Source organism: Phoenix dactylifera, chromosome 15 (assembly GCF_009389715.1).
Source record: "Phoenix dactylifera cultivar Barhee BC4 chromosome 15, palm_55x_up_171113_PBpolish2nd_filt_p, whole genome shotgun sequence".
NCBI lineage: Eukaryota > Viridiplantae > Streptophyta > Magnoliopsida > Arecales > Arecaceae > Phoenix > Phoenix dactylifera.
Genome location: NC_052406.1, coordinates 10,955,631 through 10,983,503, shown reverse-complemented (window position 1 = coordinate 10,983,503; position 27,873 = coordinate 10,955,631). Strand labels below are relative to the sequence as shown.

Here is a 27,873-nt window from a genome sequence, read left to right as displayed (position 1 = left end):
TCCTTCTGAGTTCAAAGGCTGGGTGCTCTTCTGGCTTTTTTTCTGAAGATGTTAAAAAAGGGACCCTGCATCAGATCTGCAACCTATTGTGAATCTGTTGTTTTCAGACTGTGGTACTGCATCAGAAGTTATTTCAAGGTATTATGTTTTTCTTCTTCTTCTTTTTTTTCTGCTTTCTGCTTTCCATTTGAATTATTAGATTGAATCAAGAATGTGGAGGGTTGTGTTTATTGACCCATCACCAAAAATGATGGCATAGATAATCCTTGAATCAAGTAACTAAATATTCTTAAGTCTCTTCCATGATCTGAAATGACATTGCTACCGTCCGTTTGGGTGGAGGTTCTGGGTAAGAACCTTGAGACGTGGGCCCCAGGTACTCATCTCAGGTAATTCTAACGTAGTGCTCTCACCAGTTGTAATATCATATGTGGGTGGGTGAATCTGCGGTACCTATTCTTTATCTTGCAAAGTGGACACCATAATAGCAATCATCGAGCAAAGCTATAATAGCAAATCTAGTCTCACGACGCTCTAGAGCATAGATAAAGGAGGAGTGTTTCAGGGTGGTAACCTAGTTTCATTCATGCTAGAAAGAGCAATTTAGTCTCTCATAATGCTCTGGAGCTTAGATGGAGAATGAGTGGTTAGGGTGGTGACCTATTTTATTTTCTGTCAATTCTTTTATGAAAGACCTATTTCTGATACAAGCCTTGTGTCTCGTGCATAGGCAACCCAGTGCCCAAGACAGTTGCATGAGGAATTTTGTCTTGAAATTATGTTTGAAAGCAGATTTCTAGGAAGATATAATTTCTGACTTGGATTTTTCAAAATTTGATCTGTTTGGGTTTGAGGTTGCTAATCAATCTTCACAGCATTGCTTTGTTAATTAGACCAATTTACCTCATGTCCTCATGTATCACTGTGGGAGTGCGGGTGGGAGAGGAGTTGGGAGTTGTTCCATACCTAAGTTTATTATGCAATATATAGGCAATGATAGGTTGTGAGTTGAACATGAATGGTAATCCGATTGGGGAGAAGAAGATTTTCTTCAACCCGCTTAACTCGAATCTCTCAAAAGAAAAACTAGAAGAAAATGGTGGAATCTCGAAAGTAGGCTTGAAGTCTCCTTTTCTTTTATTGATCCTTCACATCTCTTAAACTGAGATACATAGCTCTTATTTTATAATACTAGTGAGGTCTCTCCTTTCAAATTTGAGTTAGATTTCTCTTCTAGTTTGAGTAGAACTAGATATCCTAAAATAAATATGATTAATAAAAATATTTTAGAAGAAGCTAAAATTTTTTGAAGAAGTAGATCTCGACTTCTACATCAACTCTGTCTTCTGTTGCTCCGCACGATTATTTTTGAATAGAGAGCTACGAACAGTCAAAATCTTATTCGAAAAGAAAATTTTCGGTTTGATCAGTCCATTTTGGAGCTTAAACATTGGAATATCAATCTGATTCAACCTTTAGGAGATTGGCCCAAAATTGTAGATCTCAAAAAGATACCCAATTGCAAAAAAAAAAAAAATCATCTCGTATGACTAAGTCATGGCCTTTAGAAATTTGGCATGCGACTCGGCTTTCTGATATAGTGGATCTCGCCCTTAAACCCTATCTAGCCCCGCTTGTAGTGGTCAAAGTGTTCCACATCGAGTCTGGTAATTCTTTTGGATATTCGTAATGACTAAAGTATTCCACATCGAGGCTGGTGATCATTCTGAATACTCGTAGTGGCCAAACTATTCCACATCAAGTTTGGTGACCCTTCTGAATACTCATAGCAGCCATTGAGTTCGATAATCCTCCTGGATCAGAGCTCTCATTGTTTAGGGGATTTAGCTCCTACTAAATCAAAATTGAAGATGAAAAAATGTTTGCTTCCCTGCCTCGCGGCTGAACTACTTGGGTTTGCTTGAAGATAGAGTTGTTGGTGCTTATGTTGAAGGCGTTGCCAATCGAGACACATTCTTAGTGAGTTGGGCTATCTTCTTCTCTAGTTATGCGAGACGTTCCATCATCTCATCATCCGTCGAAGTAGAAGTAGCAGCCATACTCGTCTTTATTTTTCAATATACTTCAAGCACGGATAGTCCTTCTCCTGATTGCTTGTACCGCTCGCACATCTGAACCATACACTAAAGCTCCTATAAATGTAGAAGATCGAAGCTCTGATACTAACCTTATCTAATTAGATCAAGTTGGAATTATACCAGGTAAGAACATAGCTCTGAAACCAACTTACTCATAAATGTAGAGGAACTTAGCTCTGATACCAACTTGATCCGATCGGAAAAAAGAAATTTTTTTCTCAATCCACTCAACTTGAATCTCTCAAAAGAAAAACTAGAAGAAAATGGAGGAATCTCAAAAGTAGGGTTTAAGTCTCCTCTTCTTTCCTTGATCCTCTACATCTCTTAAACTGAGGTACATAGCTCTTATTTTATAATACTAGTGAGGTCCTTCCTTTCACAGTTTGGGTTGGATTTTTCTTCTAATTCGAATAGGACTAGACATCCGAAAGTAAATATGATTAATAAAAATATTCTGAAAAAAAGCTAAAATTTTTTGAGGAGGTAGATTTCGACTTCCACATCAACTCTACCTTCTATCACTCTGTCTGATTCTTCTCGGATAGAGAGGTACGCTCGGTCAAAGTTTTATTCGAAAAGAAAATTTTTGGTTTGGCCTCATTTCGAGGCCTAAATGATAGATTCGTCCCGCTCATTCTCCTAGAAGGTTGGCCTAAAGTTGTAAATATCAAAAAGATATCCAATTTCAAAAAAAAAATCATCTCAATCAGATATTGTATGACCAAGTTATGGCCTTCGAAAGTTTGGCATGCGACTCAGCTTTCCGATGTGGCAAATCTCATTTTTGAAATCTGTCCAACCCCGCTCGTAGTGGCTAAAGTTTTCCGCATCGAGTCTGGTGATCATCCTAAATACTCGTAGTGGCTAAAGTTTTTCACATCGAGTCTAGTGATCCTTCTTAATACTCGTAGTGGCTAAAGTTTTTCGCATCGAGTCTGGTGATCCTCCTGAATACTCATGGTGGCCAAACTAATCCACAATTTATTTTTCATAAAATATACCCATGACATGGTTATTGTAGAAAGACTGTGTATATAGTTTTGGTTGCAAACGAAGGATGCAAAGTTTCTGTTTATATTATCTCCCGGTGCTTCCATGCGTGATTGTCTTTGATATTGCATTTCTTCTACATCTACATGGAGGAAAATAGAGGATTGGTCAACCAGAAATCATGCTGAAGAAGTGTATGATGACACATCAAACACCTGAAGTCAGCTGTAGATAAGCTGCCACCATCTTGTTCCTCTTTGCAATGAACATGTTTATCAACATCAGAAAAGTAGCTAATATATGAGGAGTATGAAAGAAATTTCTAAATTTCAAAACCATTCTCTTCCTGCCATCTGATATTATAAATAGTTTATTCTTGTTTGATAATTGAAATATTAAGCTTTTCAAGTCCTTAAATCTATTTGCTGAGAGTAATCCGATCCCGCCATTCACAAGTGCTGAAAACAAATGAACCCTTGTTGATGTGGTGGAACACAATTGAACTCTTGTTTATGTTTCCGGTCTTAGATTGATCGATCCTCATCAGATGTGAGCTTCTCGACAGGGTTAAATCCTTTGGTCTTTTGATGACATCTCGATTGCCACTGCAAGCTTCTTGCTATGTTGACGTTGGGGAACAAAAGACAGAAGAGCAGCAGTTTACGCAGCTGGCACGCCTTGCATCGAATTAAAGTATGTCCATAAGTTGATGGAGAAGGATTAGATTATAAGCAAAAGGAGGCAGAAACAAATGAATCATTGAATGCACGTATCAAATAAATTTGCGAAACCCATTTAAAGAATATCTGTTAAAATTGCATATTTTCGATCTAGTTCTCTCTTTCAAAACTCAAGACTCGTCAAACAATGGTTACATATCATCATTAACCTATACCAATATACCAGGATAATTAACGCACCGTTTGATGATCTCTCAGTTCTCAACCATTTATCTTAAAATGAGGTACTGAGTACATCTCGTGTATGGGATCATAAGTTCATAACTATGGCTGAGTTCATCACGTCTCATGCCATCTACATAAATAGAAAGTGATGGTAAATCATGCAACCACGTTTCTACGTCAAATGTTAGATACGTTGCAAGTGATGGAATCAAAGCCATTCATAACTCAAAGTCAAGCTGCAAAGAACATGCCAAATGCTAGTTCCATGTCAATAAATGGCACCTTTATGTATAAGATATTAAGCCTTACTAGTTCCATTAAACCATGTGAGAGGCTATTAACTTAGAGGGTGGAGATGAAAATGAAATTCGAGTGGTTGACTGTCTGCTTGAACCTTATACATGTGTGCAGCTCGTGAAGTTTAAGTTATCACCATCTTCAGAGTTTAATGGATTCATGTGCGATATCCAAGCTTCGGAACATGGACAAAAAAATGTGAACCAAGACCTCGACGTGGATTCTATTAGTTTAAGACCTGGATTGAGGAGACTTGAAAAAGAACCATATTGCTTTAACTAAACCTATCTTAACAACCACTTTCTAATAAAAAACACGCAGTTATCCAATATTCTACACTTGTGGTGGATCTCTTTATTCTCCACTATTGTCCCCCACATTATGTGTTTGGTTTCATGTCCTTGTCCGGGAGGATAATTTGGAGCACTACCCATCCACAATGCTATTTTATGCTCCCTTACCTTTAAACATAAGACATTCCCAAACATTATAGTGCACCCTACTCGCAAAGGGTATCTCCTCTTCCTTTTTATATGGACCTTGCTGTTTTCGCACCACTAAGCCTACTTTGTTGGTTGGAGAGCACGTTTACTAGGAATCACTCTGACCTTTTCAATTCATCCAAGGATGTGATTTTCTTTCTTGTTAAGGCCTAAATCGCCCCTTCCTTTCATGATCGCAGCAATTAATTATTTCGACGTGCCTCGGTAATCTTATGGAACAAGGTAATCTTGCACCTCTTAACTGCATATAACTTACATAATTGGATGCTCAAATTAAAAAGAACTTTAATGGACTGACCAGAAAAATAACATCCTCCGGTCCAAGATGCCTAACTTATAAGACAATGCTGGTTTTGTGCCTTGCCTTTGGAGCCAAGGGATATTCTCAGAAAAATATGCCTAGGAACCTAGTCTATTGGTATGGGAATTGCATGCTGGATTCATAATCCAAAGAGCAGGGAAGAATAAAAAGTGGAAGAAGTTATTATTAAAGCATGAGAGAAACCATTCAAGTGATTCAATAATTAAGTTTGGCATCATCTTTAGAATCAAAGACTAAATAGCAGTCATAATTAGCCCATATGGACCTTTCATCCTCGATCTCCTGACTGAAATTATGGCCTGACTAACAATATTTAATCTTCTGACAACGATGAAGGATTGAATCAGAGAATTTCCTGGTATTGACCAGGTTCATTCTGCGAGCAGCAACAACTGGCATCGATCCAAGAAGGCATTTTTTTTGGTGGTTGATGTGTTTATTCTAAAGCCTGCGGCAATGCAGCACGGTCTGGAAGGACACTGAAGTCAATTCCCTCTAAAGGAGAGAGAGGCCTGCTTGTTAGTTGTTAATGCCTTTAGTTTATAGGATTAAACAAACAATCCAACAACTCTAGTGACGAGACCCTTAAATTCCATGGAGAAAATGCTGCCCCTCTCCTTTCCATTCTGCATTTAAAAACAGACAGCCCAGTGAGATTTGCATCTCCACATATAAACAATTGCCTACTAATTCTATCACAAGGTCAGCCAACCCAAAGTTGGTTTTATTGTGGTTTTATTGTGCTCTAATGCTTAGAAAAGATTCATATCTTCTCTTTGCTCTTGGTAGGGAGGAAGAAAGACTGCGTGACTGAGATAAGGGTAGGTCATCCACACGGGTTTCATGGGGACTAAGGGATTCACTCTTCTCTTCATTCTCATCTTGGCATCGCTCATCTCAGTTTCATCTGCTGGTAGGTTTGAGCGAAACCCAACGATTTCAAATATTCTCAAAACAACTGTGCTTCAATCTTCTTAGAAATATTTGGTTTAAAGCTGCCTGTTTTTCTCGAGTTCAGGAATTCTTTCTTCGAAGACGACACGCTATATTGATCTTATAATTAAACTTTTTGTCTTCGTTTTTGCAGTCCTCTTTGAATAAAAACTCTGAGGCTTACCAGATTTGTTTTTCCAACATCTAGCATATTTTGCATGCAAAACAAACTGTGTGTTAAGGTTTTAGCTTTCTCGGTAATACATGACCAGAATTCGGCAGTTATGAGCAAATATTGATGTTTCAGGCAAAAGCTCAATATCTGTTCATGAACTAACCCATGAAAAACATATATATCTTCGTTATTGATACCTATGATGAAATATCTTTTCTATAATCGTCCTGGGGTTTACAAATCAACATCAGCAAGAAATATTGAAATAGCTTGCTCTATGATGTGGAATAAATACTACTACTTTCGCAACTCATGCTATGCTTTAGATGCAGTGCTTGACAACATCTAAATATCATATTAATGCTCTTTATTCATGACTTTATCTGCTGTTCAATATACTAGAACATTCTAAGAAACTTTGATAAGTTTCCATGCTTAATCAGCTCCCTCTCTCTCTCTCTCTCTCTCTCTCCGTGTATATGTTTCTTTTCTCTTGCTCTCGCTCTGAGCAGTAAACTTAAGGAAGGGAAAAAAAAAGAGAGAATTTATATAGTTATGTTTTTCTCTTGCTTTTCTCATTAGATAATTTCTTTTCAGGTGGGCAGCGGAGGTTTTTCAATAAACATGCAGTACACATGGGATCTATGATGAAGGTGTGAAGTATCAACCAGATAAAATAAGAGTTCTTTTCTCCTATCGTTTCCCAGATTATATCAGACTCTGCTTTAGCGAGCTTAGAGCTAATTTATTAAAAAAAGAGAGAGAGAATATTGAACTCTAAATTAAAATGAGGATACCTATAAATTTCTTATTTCCATGCTTGTTGTGCTGCAAAAACTATAGAGCTGGTGTTTTTATCAGAACAATAATAATCATTAATCTTTAGATGGATAATCAATGTCAAGAGAAGCGAACGTGTCCTACTAGCAGATTATAGAGATTTTCTTATGAACAAGATTAAAGAGAAGATAAGAACACAATTTGTAATTCAAAAATTAGAAAATAAAAGATGGCTTAATTCATAAAATATTCTATCTTGTTCGAGTGATTTACCGAATGGACGAAATCATATCTTTTCTTATCTTTTATATATACTGATGAAGATTTTCAGTGTGTAGCAGGAGTCAGCAAAGAAGGTTGGGCACCATGAACAAGCCTTTGCTGCCCATTCCAGAGTTCTCAAAGCTAATACAAATGACTATGGAAGCTACGATCCTTCCCCATCTCTCTCCAAGCCTCCTTTCAAACTCATACCTAACTGATGTCGTTCTCCATCTCGGGCCGTGGCACTAAATAATCCAGTGTTCTGCACTTTATGGGCACTTAGAAATGATAGGCACGTTTATGGTCTGAGATACATATGCTACATAAGTAAAGAGGTATAGTATTTGTAATATAACTCCCATTATGCTGAATCGACTCATCAGGGCTTCTCCATATTACTCTAATATTGCTTGTGCATAGGAACCATGAGCCTTGACTGTGATATATTAAGCCATTCAGCTATTTGAGAAGATGAGACTTTCTATGATCTTGTGACAAATTCTGAAGTGTTTTTGGAAAATTGGATTTTTGGTGTGACTGTAAGGTAGATGTAAAATCCAAGCTTGTGAAGGAGATGAAAAATCTATTTTTATAACATCTAGGTCCCCATCACAATGAAGAGAGAAACTATACCCTGTACCATATGCACCGATGTGGCTGCTATATATGCACTACACCAATCACCGAGACGCATTCTTGTAGATCAATCATCGTGACAAACGCATGATAAATGGGATCCAGAAGAATGCGTCTCGGTGATTAGTGTGGCATAGGATACGATGAAGGGATATCATACATATGCTACATAAGTTATGCAGTGGTGTCTAAGTTTGTAAAGAGGTATAGTATTTGTAATATAACTCCCATTATGTTGAATCGACTCATCAGGTCTTCCCCATATTATTCAAATATTGCTTGTGCATAGAAACCTTGAGCCTTGACTGTCATATATTAAACCATTCAGCTATTTGAGAAGAAGACACTTTCTATGATCTTGCGGCAAATTTTGAAGTGCTTTCGGAAGATTGGATTGTTGGTGTGGCTGTAAGGTAGATGCAAAATCCAAGCTTGTGAAGGAGATGAAAAGGCTATTTTTATAACATTCAGGGAGACATTATATCCTGCACCATGTGCACTGATGTGGCCATGTACTACGCCAATCACTGAGATGCGTTCATGTAGGCCAATCAACGAGACAAATGCATGATGAATGGAATCTAGAGGAATGCATCTCGGTGATTAGTGTGGCGCACGGCCATGTGGTGCATGCGGTGCGGGATATGATGAAGGGATATCGTATATGGTTTTGGGAAAGTTGTTGGGCTGCACCTCTCTATTGTCCCAGCACACAGACCCAAACCAACTAGAGGCCTCATTCCAGCCAATAAAAACTATTCCTAGTGCGATTTTGGGTTTGGTGGTCCAAGTTTTTTTAAAAAATGTAGCCCCTCGTCCAAATTCCAAATACCGAGTTTGTCCTAGCATGCAATTGTTTGCATCTAATTTAAATCCAGCGACACCAACTCATTTGCACCTCTAGTTTTAGTGCGTTACAGGAGAATGCAAGTGACCAAATAATTATTTTCAATTAATTTTTTACCTTTAAAATTGTACAGGATTTTTGTTTTTAAATCGACTGTAAACTATGGCTTCAGTCTAGGAAGCTTATGGTAGTCGTAAAATTAATATAATCTTGGAGAATATTATGATCTCATTATCACATAATTCATGATCTGCATGCTTGCTGTCCTCTTCTAGTCTGAAGCAAATTGAACCATGGCATTCAAGGTGGCTTTCTTGTAACACGACCAACTCCCAAAGATAGTGATATCCAGAATACATATTTGAAGTTGTCCATCTTTACAAGTTAACTTTATGTGCATGTAGATTTGCAGACTAAATATCACGCTCTAGAATGTACCAAACTTGAAGCAGTGATTAAAAATTCCTAACTTGTAATGCAGATAGAACATATTGTCCTACCAAGAAACTCTAATGTAGGCAAAGGATAAGGAGTTCATATCACACTCTTGAATGCTAGAAAATCTAGTTAATGTTGTAATAATACCATAGAGTTGTGGGCACGCTTAGTTTCTGATTTGCGTTGCTCTTGTTTTTTAAAGTAATTTTCTACCTTCTCCTAGAAGATTTTTTGACTTCTTATAAATTTTTTAAAGTAATATTAAAGCAATGCCAAGGTAGTATTATTGATAGAATGACAAAACAAAGCAGAGTTCACTTCCATCTTCAAGAGAATCCTAAGCTTGTTACACGAGTTCACTCGATGGCCGTTATACTTGAATAAAAGCCTGTGCTTCCTTAGTGGAAGGATCGCAGCCTAATACAATTGGAGGGCCGCAAAGGAAGCTCAGGATTGCCAATCTCTCTTGCCTTTGGTTGGACAAGGATGAAAGCCCTTTAGACTTGTTCACGGTCTGGATGGCCCATCGGGCCTGCTCAAGCCCAAAGTATTTCAGACATGCTTGACTTCGGATTTTAAGCCCAGCAGATCCGGCCGGTTCAGAAAGTTTCTCTCTCCTCCGCACTAGCTAGCCGTTTGAACTCTCTCTTCCCTTGTCTCCTCTTTTCTTGTACATTCAATATTTTTTAAATAAAAAAAAAGAAAGGCCAAGCTGAAGTTTGAAGCCCGAGTAAGTACCGGACTCGAGCCGGCCCGAAGGTCGGGCCGGGCTAGGCCCGGGCCTAACTAATTTAAACATATCCTGGGCTGAGCGCCAGCTGAAGCCTGCCCGCCCTATTCGATGAACAGGTCTAACATTTCTCCATAACAATAAGGAAGTGGGAGACATATTCAGGCTGAGATGTTGCACCTGTATGCTAATATAATTATCAGATGCAGAAAGCAATTTAGTGTTAAATTTCTTTATGGTTTCTCAGTTGTCTGTGATTTCCAAATATTACTTTTAAGTTTCAGAGCATCTTTATTTATAGAGAGACCAGGCTGAATATGTTTCCATGAAAATCCGTTTTGACATTAATGTGATGGTGTAGACTGCAATTCATCCTCTCACATCAATCACATGCATGAAATGGAGATGTTTTCTTCCTTCTTTTTTCTTCCGGGGAATAATTTTATTGATTTTTCTATTATGAATGAGAAAGGGTTTGTTCCATCTTGGGGTGTAGAATAATGCTAGATTCACCTGAATGCAAAGAATGAGATTTTGCCATTTTAAAACGAATCAAAAGCCATTAGTTCATAGCTTGCAGAGGAATGCAAGTCATTCATCTAGAGAATGACTGAAAAGATGTCATCTAACCAACTTGCAAGATTATTTTTCAAGTTAGCATGAAAAGTGCATTGACACATATAGGGCAGCAAGAACTTCCATTAGTTTCGGTTATTTATTTATTTATTTTTCAAAGAAAAAGGAAAGACCTTCACTATGATTCTTGAACAATATGATTAGTTATTCATAAGAAGGAGTTTCAGTTTGTCTTTTGCCCTTCAGCGAAAAGGACAAAGCTAGGAGGCAAGATCAAAATTAGTAGTGTCCATAGAATTTGAGTTGCAGTAGATATACAAACAGTTTAACACTATTTGATTTTGAGGACCTTTTCAGAGTTAATAGAAAGATGTTTTGCCCATAGTCATGTCTCCTTGAGAATTGGATAACAATTCAAGGGCGCGTGCTGCGACGAAATGCATAATTTGAGCTTCCATATTTTTGAACCATGAGCTCAGCCAAATGTTTGGCATAGGTTTAGGGTTGACCATGCTCTTCGTATCAAAAATATTGTTATAAATACTCGTGGTAGATGGAGGAGTCAAATCTTTTATTTTATTTTTATTGTAAAGCGAATAATGCTGCAGACTGATTATTGGCGGGCTAATCATACGAAAACTATATTGTCGGGAATGCTACTCCAAATCTTTCTTCTAATTTATTGACTATTTTATTTTTAAATTTCCATAAATATATTTATAATAGATTGGTATAATAAATCTGATTTTTATCAATAAAAAAAGAGGTCAAACTTTGATCTCGTCATCTAAGTTCTTTATCTGAACTCGAGAAGATAGAAACTAGGAGATTTAACTGAGAAGATAGAAGCTCGGAGATTTAACTGAGCACCTAAATAAAAAAAAGGGTTAGCTAAACTTGTCAAAATCTTCCACCAACCTATCCTCCACTTTTATTCCAATAACATGATGTAAGACCTATTTGGTGTTGAAACGCATTGAATGCTGGTTAGAAAATAGAAACAAGGAACCAAATTGGGTGGGCCCATGGCTTGGGTACTTCACTAGCCATTTATTTGCTTGGAGTTCTCAAACTGCGTTTACAAAACGTTGGAAACTATGGCACGTCAAGATTGCCATGCGTCGCCACCGCTGACTGCTGACAAATAATGGGCTGGTTAAGATAAAAAGGTTTGTGGGCCATTCGATGTTTCCATTGCCTTGGACACAAGAAATCGCCCAAGTCATGATTAGAGGATGAACCATTAATTTTTCGATCAAATTGCCTTGTAGGTGTGCTAACCAACCACCAATCAACCAAACTCAAAAAGATCCTTGCGTCCAAACTTTTTGCCTTCATATGGCTGCAGGTAGTTTGTTACACCTGCAATTGTGGGTCATGAAGTTTTTCTTGTCAACTATTTCACAGTGTTTGCATCTGTTCTGTAGGCTAACTTTTGACATTTCATTGCTTCTTAAATTTTTATTTATCACATTTGTATATTGGTTGCATAGGCAATTTTTTAATATATATATATATATAAGATCACTCTCACCTGGATTCTAATGTTTTATATCCATTTTTCTAAATCATATAAAAAAGAAGAAAAAAAAGGAGTGGACAACATGTGCTTGATTACATTATTATTTTATGACCACCATATGTGTCGTGACTTTGGAATTTTAATTAGTCATTTACTTTATTCTGTGGTAGTGCTAAAAAGCTCATTCGATTATGACATACTTGGACTAAAGCCAATGCAATACAAGTAGATTTGTTGCCATTCTTTTTAGATTTAGCAAACGGAATCACCTATTTGCTGAGACGTTACTATAATATATTCTTAAGCATAAATTAAGCTCATCACAGGTTTACTTTTTGTGCCATGTTTAAGATATATTTTTGTATTTCTTCTCTAAGATAAAGATAGAGAAATCCAGCTATATTATAATTATTTAGAAGGGTGGAGTGCAAAGCCCGGAACACACCAATAATGAGATGCGAACCCTGCCGCCAATTCGTGGTGACCGATCTGTACCCGTACTCGTACCCGTACCCGACCCGTGAACTTGACGGGTCGGGTAGATGGGTTCCGGGACCGCGTTACTCGTAAAGTCCGACGTGGCATCTAATAAAGGCACGTCGCACCACTGATGCGTATTCCCCACTCCTCGTCTTCCCCGGAGATGCCTTTCCCACTTCAGCCCCTCCCATATCCAAGTATGTGGTCACTCGAGGTGAGCACCGAAGTCACCACCCCCGCCAACCCGTCGGCAGCCTTGCAAGCGGGACTGCGGGAGTGGAAGGTGACCAGATCTCATTGCCACTTTCTTCTTTTCCCGCCGCGCAAGGCAAAATAGCGCTGCATGCGCAAGCTATCCTCCGATCGCGCTCGTACAAAATTTATGCGACCGTGGGATCTCGGTTATGTCAGCCTTCAGGACAAAGTAGACGGCAGTATTGTGTCTGTATAGAAAAATATATGCGGGGACCAAGGAGAAGAGAGCTCGTTCAAACGGTCAAACCAGTGTCTGTGGAACCGTCAGAACCAAATGGAGCCCGTCCGGACGGCAAATTCGAAACGGAACTGACCATCCCCACCCGGACCAGATTCCCTCTTCTGCCCGTTGGAAGCTTTTAATTCTCCAGTGAGCTGGATGCTGAAAACGTAAGACTTCGGAATGGGTAATGATGAAACACGCCTATTGATGCCCTTCGTGTATCGCGTTGGACGCTGCTGTGGGACAAAAATTTTCCGCCGGTATGTAGAGCTAACATGCGTCCCGTTCTTTTAACGGAGTGAGGCCGCTCGTTATATACCCACGTAGAAACCCCCTTGTCCTTTACCTCCTCTTTTTCTCCTCTTTCCCCGAACCCCAATCTCTCTCTCTCTCTCTCTCTCTTCTGAGACTCTAGAAGTAGAAGGAGAAGCGAGCGGGCGAAACCCCAACCGTGACCCTTGAGGGCTTTTTCGATCGGGGGCGTGGCTTCGAACCTGCTCTTTGAGTCCGCCGACAGCTGATGAGCTGGGGCGATCGGAGGATTTGGCGGGCGAGATCCGAAACCCTAGCGCCTGCCGCGAGTTCCGATGGAAACGGCGGTTTTCGTGGCGGCGAGCCACGGTGTAGCTCTGACCCGATCGACCTGACGCGCTTCGATTTGCATATCGCGGTTCGATTTGGAGCGTCATTACATCGATGGTTTGGATTTTTTTTCATTTTTAAGGTAATTTAAGCATCTAACTCTAAGAATTTCGTCGCTTCCAGAGTTCTTTGGCCGTTACTTTTTTTAAGAAAAAATGGAGAAACTTGGAATAATTAGTGCTTGTGAATTTCTCGGATTTTAGGGATTGCGGAGGAGGTCAATAGTTGGTTCGTTCTCTAGAATGGAACATGATTTTTGAGCTAAATAGGTTCTATTTCTTCCCCCTTTTTTTTCTTTTTGTTCTTTAAGCGAGTTTTGCGGGATCAGTGGAAGAGTAGTTGCGATAGTACCGTTTCTGATGTAAATTTTTAAGATAAATTTACCATCTCGATCCGAATAATTTCGTCTTGAGAAGTTCTTTATTTTATGATGGAAATTTTAAATTTGCCAGTGGTTTTCCGACAGTTTCTCGTAATTTGGGGGTTTTAGGGATTTCTCGGGTTTGAATTATGTTCTAACCTTGCTGGATTTGTTTTCTTCTGGTTTGAGTGATTTAACGGAGATCAGTGGAAGAACAGTTGGGGACATCAGTAATAAATATTGATGAGAGCTCTGAATTATTGTTGTCATCACTAATCTTATCAGTTAGGATAAGCATAACAGCATTAGCTGCTGAGGGTTGTATCATTGTTACGTTTTCTATTTTGGAGATCGGATTTTTTTTTTTTTTCGCAGACTTTACTGCTGCTTTGACCGCCGGTCTCTCGCTAATTTTAATAAGTTTGTTTCTAATAAATGCAAGGAGGAAAAAAAAGGGGGAAAATTCTTCTTTGAACGAAATTTTGTTTCTTGGACTCTAAGGTTTTGACTTCATTTTGTCGCTTCTTTGACAACTGGCAAGCGTTTCCCTTTCCCCTTTTTTCCTTTCTCATGGTCGAGAGGAGTGATTGAATTTTATTCTGTTGTGCTCTAGTTTGTTACAGGACATCCCATCTAGCGCCTAAAAAAATTCCTTTTTTTTTTCTTTCAAAAATTAAGTTTGCGGCCGATTCCAGCAACTCGTCTAGTTCGTTTGTCTTTTTTTATTTTATTTTATTTTTGTTATGACGATGATTAGGAGAATTTCTTTGGTATGTTAGAAGAAGAAATTTAAGGATTTGGACGATCATCTTTCTTTCTTTTCTTTCCCGGTAATTTGGTGGTTAAGGGCAATTTCCTTGTGTGACTTCTGTTTGTTTGGAAAGTTTAGTTGAAAGCTTTAGCTAGAATTTGTTAAAGTCGATGGTTTCTCTTTTTTCCCTTTGAAAACTAGGTTTTGTGCGGAACTTTCCAGCAGGGTAGCTTTCTATTTTTGTACTTTTTTTATTAATTTATAATACCTTTGTTTCCATGTTTTTGCGTGCAGGGGCAGCCAGGTATTGGCATCGTGATTTCGTTTAGAGCATTGGTGTGATGGTCGTGAAAAAATTCACGTCTTCTTACTGTAAACATTATCGTTATTAGTGGTTTCTTGAGAAATTTTTCCTTTTGTTCTTGCGGACCTTTTTTTTGATATACATAATTATGGGAGCCAACTGTTGTGTGGCTGCAAGGGACAAGCCATTGCCCAGTAGAGGTCAGTTGGAAGTTTCTACTTATAGGAACATCAGACACTCACCTTCATGGAGCTTCCGATGGGATAATCGAACACACATAGAGGATATCATGGAAAACCCGAGCCGATTTTCTCATAACAATAGTGGAAATGTAGGCTCTGAAATTAAGAGTGGGGCGACCACAGAAACTGAAGGCCTTTCAGAGGGGGGAAGTCCACCAAATCCTTTTCAGACACAAAAGTGGCATAAATCTTCTACAAAGTTCGGAGCTGATGGGAAGTCTAAACCTGCTGCTGGTAATATTTTCTAGCTCTTTCTTGTGCAGCTTTTTTTCTCAGGCTGTCTTTCTACAAAATTTAATTATTTTCAAGATGATATGGCGCGAGCATTTGTCATATTGTTGAGAAGTAATTTGTCCACTCATGTTAGATTGTTCTAAGGTACTGGTCAGTTGTAACATAGACTGCAGCTACACCTTAGTGCAGTGAAATGAACAGTGCTTAAAAAAAGGACGAGCATCTGGGAATTATTTGAAATTCTCTTCAACCTAGTATGTTATGTAGCATGTGCAGTGAAGTCTTTTTTTTTTTTAAGGGATGTAGAAGATTCATTCTGGCAGTGAATGCTATCTCTTTAAAATTATGCTGAAAGACACTCATATTCTAGTTAACTATCTATGTCCAATTAGCCAGCATTTTTGTCAGAATGATAGCCCACGAAAGTTGTCAACATACCCCCCCCCCCCCCCCCCCCAAAAAAAAACAAATCTAGCAGTTCCATTTGCTCAATTTGTCGCTGCACTTCGTGTTTGATTCTATTTGTAGATGTAAAATATCTTTTAGCAACTCCTGTGCTAAGCATGATTGAATTCATTTAACTAGTTCTTGTTCAACTTCTCACTTGATTTCTATTATATTTTATGCTATATTAGCAGGGAGTTTCTGGGCCTTCAGTTCATGCCAGTGGCAATGTCAGCTATCCGTTTATCATGTCATGTGCGTAACACCTTAGTATGCCATCTAGTGCCTCCCCTTTCTAATTCATTAATAAGCCTTTTCTTTCATTTTCTAGAGGTGAATAAATGCTCGGTAATCTGCTTTTATCAAGGAAAACTAAAAGTTAGGAGTCATGTGATACTCGAGACAATATTAAATAGTATGCAGATCAGTGATGTTGGACCAAGTTGATGGGATAGATCTTTGTATCTATGTCAAATGAAAGCAAATTTTGCAGATGTAGCTGTCAAATGAAAAAAAAATATTCTGGGTCATATTTGTTTCTTTAAAATTTGTTCTTGATGGAGGAAAACATACTGTTCTGGTGCCAATCTTTATTTTTTAATGATCTTTGGATCAGCTTCTCCAATACTCCACTTTTGTGATTCACCTATGGTTTTGAGGGAGGAGTATGTCGAGGGAGGGAGCAAAACTAAGTGGTCTTTATGTCATATGAAAGCAAATTTTGCAGATGTAGTTGTTAAATGAAAGAGAAATTACCATATTTGTTGTTTAAAATTCCTTCTTGATGGAGGAAAATGTACCATTCTGATGCCAATTTTTATTTTAAAGATCGGTGGATTACATTTTCTAGTACTCCACTTTATGTTTCACCTCTAATTTTGAGGAAGGAGTATGTTGATTGAGGGACAGAACAAAGTGGGATTCAACTCCATTTGATATGTTAAGGTGGGTTAAGAAGAGGATATGGCAGTATGTGAGCATACTGTAGGATTTTTGGTTATGAATAAGGTTTTACTTGGAAGCAGCTTTGGATATTTGGGACAAAGTAGGAAGACCTTGAGGTTGGTTAGAGTGTTTTGGTGTCTAAGTAGGTTATGACATAAAAAGAAGATTGTGTTTGGACCAAGGTTCGTCGTCTCGGTACCGGATTCCGTACTGGTGCCACACTAGCACAGTGTCGGTATGGTACGATGTGAATTTTTTTGGCGTATCGAGTCGATACGCCACCCATACCAGGTACTAGTACCGAACTAGTACGGTACATCCCGTACCGCCTTGTTCGGATTGGTACGGCATACCATGATTTGGACGGTATACTATTCAAATAGGAGGCATTTTGGAAGTAGGACAATTTACCTTTAAGGTTGGTGGAGAGGATTATGTTTGATCTTGGGAAAATATGGGGAAATGTTGCAGAATTAGAGAACGTTCAACTTATACATGAGGTTTTGCGTGGGTACATATGTTGGAGATTCAGGATGAATGGAAAGATATCTCAATTTGTGAGGATATTAGAATCTGAATAGGCCAGGGCCTGGTGGTGATATAGAAGACCTTGGAACTTGAAAGAATTAATTGCTACTCAAATTGCCTTGTTCGAGGCAGGAGCCTTTTGTTAGGACTTATCTTCTATGCACTGTTTTAAAAGACCAACTAGGCCGCATAGACAACCTGCTTTAACATTTTGCATCATGATTATGGAGGGTGAGATTGTTTTATAATTAGTAATGGATGTTGCAAGATTGCTGCTTACCATTGACTTACTACATCTTATTTGTTATTTCTGTTTCGTTTGTGGGATTATGAGTATTTTTAGACATTTTCTTGTATTTATTAGTTTGCTACAATCTATTTTCTTTTGGGCAGTATTAACTTTTGGGTTCCTGCTTATCTGCCTGCATAGCGTCTAGGTGTTTCGTGGCTTCCTAGCCACCTGTTTTCCAGTTTCATCTGTTGAAACAATTCTTCTGTCTTGGTTTTATGGGTATTTTGGTCCTAGTGGAAACTTGAGGTGTAAAAAACTGCCCTTTTCTGAGGTGCTTGCCTAGCTGGCTTTTGCTGAACCAACATTTGAGTTTGACCTATGATGACAATGGGAAAGAAGGCACTTGGAATTTTAACTTTCTGGTGCAACTTGATGAAAATGGATTTATTAATCTGGATTGGCTTTTTAACTGCCTTTGTATTGTTTGCAATTTTTGATCAGCTAAGAGTGAGCTACTTCATTATCAATGTAACAAAGTGATCTTAAAACCTTGGAATCTAAATTCTGCATAACTGTGGGCTCAAGATTATCTTAAAATCCTAAAAACATATATAGGCTTCTAAGACAAATTTTATGATAAACAGCAACATAGAAAATATGTTATTATAATCATGCCAAGCTCCTTGTATAAGAAAACATAATCACAAAGATAGGTGGGACAAAATATTAAAAGTAGTTATGTGACCCTCCATTAAAGACAAGCTGCTATAGACAACCCAAACGTCTATATAAAATTATGATATGTATCAATACGTAAGTTGCTCTACATTAAAGACAAGTTAGATAACTATCATATATTAACATCCTGAACTTGGAGCTTATTTTTAGAAGCAATTATTTATCATGTGAAAGAGTTCAAACGTGCTTAGTTTGATAGAGTTTTCGAAATTTGAAATTTGACATGAACGGGCAATGATTCGTCATGGGGTATTGGCACGAGTCCACCAATACGGATATCTGCAAGCTAATACCCATGGGTTCTTGTGCAGGCATGATAGTTGATTGGTTTGATGGTTATAATGATTGCCAGGTTCTTTTACAAAGATGGGATTTCCATGTTGCAACCATGAGATTGTATGGACACGGAGTCGCATTATAATCTGCTAGCTAGATAATTCTATCTTTAAGAATTTGTAATATGTGTATATCATACAACAAAAGAATTCTTCTTTCTCATTCTGAGTGTCTTGGCAAGATTGACTCAAAATATGGGGACACATATGAGCCACCAAACACAAGCTGCAAGAGTTTAACCTTGTTGAGAAGGTGCTCTAGTGGGGTCTAGTAGGAGCCCACTTGTACGCTCTAGGTACCTTGGAGAAGTCATAAATGCACCAGCTGTCATCGTTCTTGCTGTCATACCTGTGGATGAGAATATAAAGACCTCTAATACATATGGCAGACATTAATATGCAAATCCCTGAATGAGCTGGAATGTTATGTTCATGACTTGTTTGGGAGAGACAAGGACGTGGTTGCACCACCTCATGATCCATGTCTTTGTCTTGGTAACCCCTTCAAGAGGGTTGAATTTGGGCTCTTTGATGCTTCCATAGATAAGGTGCTTGTAATGATTTGGGTAGCTTGGGATGAACCCTCCAGTACTGCAAGATTTCTTAGGCTGTATTTGGAAGCGGAATAAAGAGGTTAGAATAATTGCGTAAATGGAGTAAGTTGGAGAGGTAAGGAAGGGTTAAATTATTCCACCTTTTTCTTATTCCTGATTTAAGTGGGGTGAATGGGATAGGAGGAAAAAAGTTAAAACATTTATGGTGTATCATTTTTCTGAAATACCCAATCCATCCTTCTAAAAAGTGATTTATTCTGTGTGCTTAAATGACTGTTTGGCAGAGAAGAGGTGGAATATGTGTGTAAGAGACTTTTATTCCTCCTCAACACAGCCTTGATGACTAAGAGATAAGGAGAAGGACAGGGAAAGGTTTTGAGTAGGTCGGTGCAGCTTACAGGTGGGTTATGTTGGCGGCTGTTATGTGTATTTAGAACAACCATGAACCATCATAACAGTTATAAAGGCTGCCTGTTACAATATATTATTAATATAAGGAATCAATGATGGGAATTTTAGAAATAACGAATATATGGCCATTAATTCCTTGGAATGATCCCATAAAATGGGAACAATGATCTTTCTTGTACATTTTACTGTCCGTCTAAATAGTATAATATTTTAAGTTCAAATATTTGTGCTTGTTGGTAATGATAACTTTTGGTATGTGAATAGTGAGCTAAGCATATAATGACTTTTTCCTGTTGCGGACAGGACTGACCATTACAACAATCATTATTTTATTTCCATATATTTTTAACTGAGGCAGATATAGACAAATAAAATTGTAATTTCTGCTATAATGGTAGATAAGGGCAATGGAGCAGATGTTATTTGGAGATATCGGTGTTACTTAAACCTTGCTACCCACATAGTCTACCTAACATTCAGCCCTGTCAACTCATCACAATCCTCTCCTTGTCCTTCTTTCCTATAGCTGCCTGACCATTTGATGGGGTGGTGGGGGATGGCCCCTTCCTCTAAGGTTCCTTGGCTTACTGAAGGAATCTCGTTTAAGCATCAAATGCCCCTACAATTGTAATTTCCTATTGGGGCCACTAATATAATAATATGGATTGTGAAAGGTGGTACACCCATGTCACGATCTTCTTCAAACAAGTTGAGAACATAATGTTCCATCTTGTCAAGCAAGCTAGGGACTTTAACATCTGTTATCATATTATGATGGAAACAGATATTGGACCAATCAATTGAGGTCTTTGTATCCTTTATTGACATTAGATACAGCTACACTACGAATAATAAGAGTTACTTTTACAATTTTTCTGAGAATGGTACTTTAAGTAAACAAGTTGGTGTTGATTGGACTTGACTCCACCAACCTTAAAAGGTTGTGTTGACGGCTCACTATGACTTGTAAGATAGTTTGAGAATGAAAGCAAAGATGCTTGTCATACACACGTGCATACCTCAATGTTTAGGTTTATATTATCCTACCTTGGTGTTTGGGTTTATATGATTCATAACTTGGTGCTCAATAGTTGGTGAGTTTATTTGGTTGAAAGTTTTATAGTGATTCTATGAACTTTGTTCATGAAATCTCATTGTTACAAGGCCCGTTCCCATTGCACCCACTAGTTCAGTTGACCATGGTGGCTGACCTGATTCTGATGGATACTGGGCCTGGAGGCTTGCCTTATAGATAGGCACCTCTAATGTCTTGCGAAGAACCATTTACTTGAGCCGCGAGATTTTCAACATTCATCTGATTTAAACATGTTCTAACTCTATTATGTGATTAATAATTTCTCCTAATAGTTTTTCATAGTTTTATGTGACTATGATACTCATAGCTTACATAGCTCATCTTTAATATAGAGCCACTAAGTCAATCAACCTTCTCCTCCCCCCCACCCACCCACCCACACCTGGTGGTGGGAAAATGTACAACCATTGATGACAAAGTCATATAACTGCTTTTACTACCTCTTCTCACTTCGATTTTATGATGAGTTTGCTCGATCCAAACATAAAAAAGAAATGCCTAAAAGATGATGAAGAAAGATATTTGTATGCACTAGGCATTGTGAAGCAGATATAATGAAACTTCGAACAATCGGAGTTCAAGAAGTAAATAAAATATCTCTTTATGGTGCAAAATACCAGGATATTTTATGAGTTTTGCTTCTGTGTGCAACTTCAGCCTAAAACTTTCAGAACTAACAAATAAAGAACCTATATATCAGAAAATATTCCAAATAGTTTGTAGTGGACTTCTCTTGACTTCTTTTTTTTCTTTTTTTTTTCCTTTTTTCCATTTTTCTGATTTTATGACTCAAACTCTGAGATTTGAAGTGAAACTGTAAAACCGAAACTCCACAAGCCCAACAAGAACCGAAGCTGAAATTGTTTGGATTCGGATGTGTGCGCATGCACAAATACATTACCAGCATATAAGAGGGTGAACCTATTGTCCAAATTACAAATCCTAGAGTTAGTTGTTTGCAAACATGAAGATTTTGACTTCAACAAAAAATATTTAGGAGAAGGGGTTTTGTTCTCATTGGGCGGTGCTAGCTCTATCTTGCAAATGAAGATGATCAATCACTTCTTACTTTGTGCAATTTTGTAAAGTCACCATGCTCCAACCAATTATTCTTAATTAATCAAACGCCCAGTCTTTTTTAAAGCAATGTCTCCATAGTTTCAAGCATGGTCTGCTGAATCAGCTCGTTCCAGTCGGTTCAGCACGTACCATACCGGTACCGACCCCACCGGTACGATACAGCCACATAAAATGGTTCAGGGCCGGAACCGAGCGAGGAAGAAGAAAGCAGAGAAAGAGGAGAAGAGGAAGAAAGAGGAAGAAAGAAGAGGAAGAGGAGGAAGAAGAAGAGAAAGAGGAGAAGAAGAAGAGAAAAAGAAGACGGTTCGACGTACCGTGGGCCGACCCCCTCCTGAGCACCCCGACGCGCACGCGGCCCTCCCAACGGTTCCTTTCTTGCTCGCGGGAGAAGGGGGAAAGAGAGGAGAAGAGAGGAGGAGAGAGGGGAAGAAAGAAGAGGAGAGGGTTCGGGAAGGAGGAAGAAGAAGGGAAGGGGAAAAAAAAGAAAAGAAAAAAAAATCTTTCCGCATGCGGGGAATCGCTCGTCCCGCACGCCATTCCATGCGCATGAATCTCGATCCCGCGCGGTTCCCTGCGCTCGCACGGTTTTTCTGCGCCCGTGCTCGGGGACTCGCGCGGGGCAGCGAACCCACGTGGCACCGCACGCGAGTGCAGGCCCACACGGGGCCGTGTGGGGCATTTAATGCCACTCTGTGGCTAAAATGCGGACACGCGCGCGCGCGTCGCCTTTTTTTTGGGTTCTAGTTTGGCACCGTACCGAATCGGTACCGAAGCCCACCGGTACACCGGTTCGGTCGGCTCGGCGGACACTAGTTTCAAGTATAGGCCAAAAATTATATGTAGAATTTTTGAAGGAAAACCTTGGTAGGAAATTAGTTCTGGTGATGTTTCAAAGTAGTAGGTCAAGGTTATGGAGGGTGACATGGAGATCTCTAGGTATTTCACTTATGATATCAACATAGTGCTTTGATTTTGCCTTCTTCCTTCACTCTTTGGGGATTTGCCGGGTCGTTTCTCCCTTTCTTTACTCTCATTTCACATGGATGAATAAACATGGGGTATCTTCATTTTAGGAAGGAGCATAAAGATGGTGTATGTTGAAAAAAAAAGTAGCCTATGTTGTAGGGATTCAATTAGGGTGGTTCATGAAGATTGCTCAAGTTCAAACTACCTTGGTATGTTACATAAGATCTGCTATAGCTGTAGTACCTAAACGATTATCTTAATTTGTTATTTCAATTACTGGAAAATATATCCCACTTGTTTGGTGTTTGCTCAGTAAGTTTTCTGAACCATTGATCAACCATTACTCTGTTTCCTTTTAAACAAATAGTGTTATAGACCACAACTTCAATCATAATATACTTTATCTTATTGTTAATTAGCTTATGTTAGAAGAAAAACTTTGTGAGTGTATTAGTGCAGAAATTCCTACGTGTTGATGCTTGCATTCTTCTCTTGCTAATCATCCTATTAGTGTCCATCTGTTCTAGAGGGTAAGCGGAATAACAGGAAGCATATATAAATTCTTATTGTGAGACATCTTGTGAGATTGTAATGGTGCAAGCACTGTTCATGAAAATGTTTTCTTTTTCTTCTCACCTGACTTGTTTATATCTGTTACTCTCATCTGACTAGTTCATGTTCATTACAGATCAATTTGTTGGAAGCAATTCATCCCCTGAGGTGAGTTGGGATTGGACTTCATTCAGAATTCACTTGTTGATATGCTTCTCAGCAATGAAGCCCACGATACACACACTCAGTTGATGTTAAATCTTTTGCATACCTTGTGCAGGAAAAGAACTCCATCGAGTCAACAGGCATAGCAAGTGCTTCAGATGCCAAGCCTTCAATTTCAGTTCCAATAAGTCCATCGTCGGCATTCAATTCAGACCCTTCATCCTCTAGAAGTCACTCTCTACCCTCAGACCCAACTTCATCAAGTAAAGCCCGCCATTCGCCAGGATACCAACTCTCTAGCCAGGTCTCTGATAGCAGAATTCCATCTCTTCAGTCCCTGAATGAGAATAGCTCTCCCGAAGAAAGACAGTCCTTTGTTCTCTCTGTCTGCAGCAATGACTTGTCTACGGGAGGATCTCATGGTGGGTCTTCTGATGGCTGGTCCATGCGTACATTTTCTGAGCTGGTGGCTTCTCAGCGAGAGAGATGGTCATTTGACAGTGAAAAGCTTAGCTCCAGCAACAGCAAAATAGGAAGATCAAACACTCAACAAACAACACCTCTCTCTCCTGATTGGCAAACATGCAGGGTTTGCTCAAAGCTATTAAAGGAGAGATCTCCATGGAGCACTCAGAAAATAGTGTCTACCAATGAGTTGTCTGCTGTTGCAGTTCTGGTTTGTGGGCATGTGTATCATGCTGATTGCTTGGAAAACATGACACCTGAAGCTGAAAGATATGACCCACCGTGCCCTGTCTGCACCCATGGAGAGAAATCTACTGCAAAACTGTCAGGAAAAGCCGAATTGAAGGGACGAAGCAAGATCTCCAGGATTGCAGTGGCTGACATTGATGTGGACAGTGATCCTGTCTCTGAGCACCGGAAAAGGAGTGGGAAAAGCCCGAGGATGGGAGCTAGTTCTAGCATGAAGAGCTCCTTTGGCAGGCCTTTCTTGAGGCGACACTTCTCTATGGGGTCACGACCAACACGGTCAGTGTCAGAGAATGAGTCCGCAAGGAAGAAAGGGTTCTGGGCAAGGTACCGGAGAGATTGAACTAGCCCCTTGCTCTCCCGTGTTCAGGTAAAGAGGTGAGCAGCTCCTCTGATTCTTGTTTGCTGCTCAGAGTCAATATGCACAATTCCTGGAAAAGTAATTTCTCTTTACCCTCGTGCACTTAAATAAACAAAGTATTCTTCTTTGCCTGCTACTGTTGCTTTAATGATACAGAATACCTCTCTTACTTCTCTATGGAGTGCGAAACAAATGCTTGAAATGTTCCCGAGCAAGCATGTGTTTCTGTATGGAAAACCAAGGACGATGCTGACAGCTGAGGTATCAACCATCTCCATTGCCTCACTGTTCTGGAAAACCCAGGGCATTCGGCATGCTCGGAGATGCAGAATAAACTTCCCCTTGGACGTATCAAAGGATATTCATTGCAGATTAGTCTAGAGTTCAGATGGTTCACGGAACAGAAAAGTTGCTGGTAAGATTGAGATCTTGGATTAAATCCCCCAATCCAGCATCTTTTTATTATTATTTTCTTGCTGTATTTGTCAGTAATGTTCGTAGATTCATTTTCATTGTTTCTTCTGCACCTTTTCTTGCTTGAGAAATTATAGTATGAAAGCTACTGCAAATAGTCTATGAAATAAGTGTGGGTGGAACCTATGGTGATGCAAATATCGTGCTGTTGGTGTGGAATTTTAATGACGACGCTTGTGTTTTTATTTTTTTGTTTGGCCTCTTGGTTGTGCCGTATGTTTCTCGATGGAGTAGGCGGCCGAAATCTATCTCCTCCATTCAAACTCTAAGTTGAAGGCATTCTAGTTGGTTGTTACTTCGTGCTTCAGGTTGGACTACTTAAGGTTGAAGGTTTGTATGATCACCAACTGGACTTCTATATTTCTTGACAAGCCTTGCTGTCACCAAGAATACCATGTTAGGAATCTGGATGAAGGCGGCTCGATAACATTTTCATGATACAGAAACAGCCGACCCCATATTGGTGGGTGAAGGATTGCTGGAGACGGTTCTTAATTTATGGGTTCAGTGAAATGGTCAGTTGTTTGCGATGGATGAATAGGTGATGTCACCTTGCAGGTGTCTTATCCCTGCGCAGTCTGTGCGCGGTTCTGACACCTTGCATCATTTTGATGGAAACTCTTGATTACGCGACCGGCTGATCTAGTTCTCAGAATCCCTTGCATGTGCTAAAGTCTATATCCTTCGTGTGAGGTGGCATCTTTGGCTGAGTGAACTTGCCCTAATTCTTAGAATGTTTGTCGGGAGAGGAAGCTCAATATTTACTTAATGCAAAACCTTTGAAATTCGACCATCCCAGCCGCGTCCTGTATGCGTGTGTTGAAATGCTTCCAATTTGCAGTGAAGACCGCCGTGCGTTTCGCAACCCAAGCAGTTTAGCCGGTAATGTGGAACGATGGTCTAGTTTCTGTGAGTGGACACGGCTAAATTTGCATCATGAGCTGATTTGTCCTTTGACCGCAATCCCAGGACATACTTCCTTCAAACGAGGAAACAAACTTGTAAATAGAAATTGTTTCGTAAGAACTACTTATTGGACTTTTGCTTGTATTCATCTGTTTGCCTGATCACTTTCTTTGTTTGTCCGTTTTTCATCCGGTGATGACAAAAATAATATTATTTATCTTAGATTGCCTATAGTTGTTTCACTGGAGTCATGATCTAGCCCTCCAGTATGCGTGTAGGCTGTGTTTGGAAGCGGAATAAGAGATTAAAAGTCATTTAATTTAGTTATTTTATCTTTTTTCAACTCAAACACTTCGTGGAATACTTGCATTAAATCATTTTCAAAAGGACAAAAATGGATATTTATAAAAAAATAATATATGATTTTTTTTTCTTTTTTCAAATTCATTTAACTTAATTTAGGGATAGATTTCTCAAACGTGTGGGATGGATTAATTTATTCCATAGTAAAGAGGCGAAGGAGTAAGTTGATTCGTGCATTCAGGGCCGTTCATTCATTGATGGTTTAAAACTACTCAATTGATTATCCAGTGAAAGTATGTTGCATGTAAAGCTCACCCAAAGCTCAACGGTCGCATATGCAACGAAGCCTTGTGTATATGTTTATGCTTTAACGAGCATGCTTTGAGGCATATAAAGCTGAGTAATAGTTGATGGATGAATATATGTTGCCGAAAGCATTATTTGATGGATAATGGTTATAGCATCATTTTTTCCATCATTTTTTTGTTGCATCAATAATGTGATATGCTTCCATAGATGGTTGTGCAAAGAATGCACCAACAAGTCATTTGGATACATATTTGACATATAATGCTCTATTAATTATAATAAGAGCTAATTATTGATCTCCGTAAAAAAAATAGAATAGGAAAATATTTCATCGGGAGAGTTAGAGAATAAGAAAATGTGTAGAATTTTGGATCCATTAACTTTGCTTGGGTTCTTCGTAAAGAAATCGTTGGAATTATCCATTTACGGTGAGAATTCTAGGAGCAAGCTATCAGTGGGAGAGGCTAAATTTTTTTTCAATTTAGGCTCTATTTGGTTGTGAAGAAAGCGAAAGAAAAGAAATAATTTTTAGGATTTGACAAGTTCTCATTATACCAAATATTTATCTACGATCTTACATCCCCTCTTTTTTAAGTTTCTATTGTGTCTAGAGATTATTCACAGACAAGATTGCTTAGGTATCCAAATAGGACTTAAGCAGTTGTCTGAATGCTCCAATAATTTATTTTTGGACAAACCTAATTTAGAGTGATCTTGTGGCTAGAAGTACTTATATCGTGCACTCTCTATTGCCATAATCCTGAAAAATAAGGATCTTGGATTCCATTGGAAATGTGTTTAATATCATTTTGATTTATAGAGATTATCTAACTTAAAAAATTTTCTCTTCTCAGGGCAAACTCCTCTGTTTCCATCCAAATATGGTTTGATTGATTATGCAGTAGAGTTAGATGCTTGAAAGCATGCTGACAACAAGAAAATAAAATAAAAAGAAAAAAAAAAGACTAAAGGGAAGAAAACTACAGCAACATGGAGGACCAAGATTTTGTGGAGTGACCAAGTAGGAAGCCTTATGTATGCACCAAGCCTAACATTATTGAAGCAGTAGATATGGCAAATCCAAATTAAGATGACTGGAATGCCTGTGAAGTGGATCGTTCATTACTTGAGGGGTACTACCAGTGTTGTTAATTATATGTTATGGTGATGGTAGCTTTATAAAATAGTGGGGATTCTGAGGATGTGCTAACACATAACAAGAGGTTGGTTTTTTGAGAGAATGCCCGAAGAAAA

General features: G+C 38.8%; 2 protein-coding genes across 4 annotated transcripts; both read left to right on the top strand.

Annotated features, from left to right (window-relative positions):
• Positions 1-5,667: 5,667 nt before the first annotated feature.
• Positions 5,668-7,767, top strand: LOC120113307 (protein CASPARIAN STRIP INTEGRITY FACTOR 1-like). The gene is made up of 4 exons (XM_039134423.1): positions 5,668-5,818; positions 5,906-6,029; positions 6,822-6,877; positions 7,346-7,767. Exons 2-4 carry the CDS (start codon positions 5,960-5,962, stop codon positions 7,484-7,486), a joined length of 267 nt encoding a protein of 88 aa, XP_038990351.1. The 5' UTR covers positions 5,668-5,818; positions 5,906-5,959; the 3' UTR covers positions 7,487-7,767.
• Positions 7,768-13,316: 5,549 nt separating this feature from the next.
• Positions 13,317-26,153, top strand: LOC103711556. 3 transcript variants are annotated; one of them, XM_008797750.4, is made up of 5 exons: positions 13,317-13,699; positions 13,821-13,886; positions 15,024-15,509; positions 23,527-23,558; positions 23,671-26,141. In XM_008797750.4, exons 3-5 carry the CDS (start codon positions 15,182-15,184, stop codon positions 24,607-24,609), a joined length of 1,299 nt encoding a protein of 432 aa, XP_008795972.1. In that variant the 5' UTR covers positions 13,317-13,699; positions 13,821-13,886; positions 15,024-15,181; the 3' UTR covers positions 24,610-26,141. The 3 variants fall into 3 exon arrangements, with proteins under 3 accessions (XP_008795972.1, XP_008795971.1, XP_008795974.1); XM_008797752.4 differs by lacking the exon at positions 13,821-13,886 and having other exon boundaries at positions 13,319-13,699; positions 23,671-24,644; positions 24,784-26,153; XM_008797749.4 differs by lacking the exon at positions 13,821-13,886 and having other exon boundaries at positions 13,318-13,699.
• Positions 26,154-27,873: the final 1,720 nt, after the last annotated feature.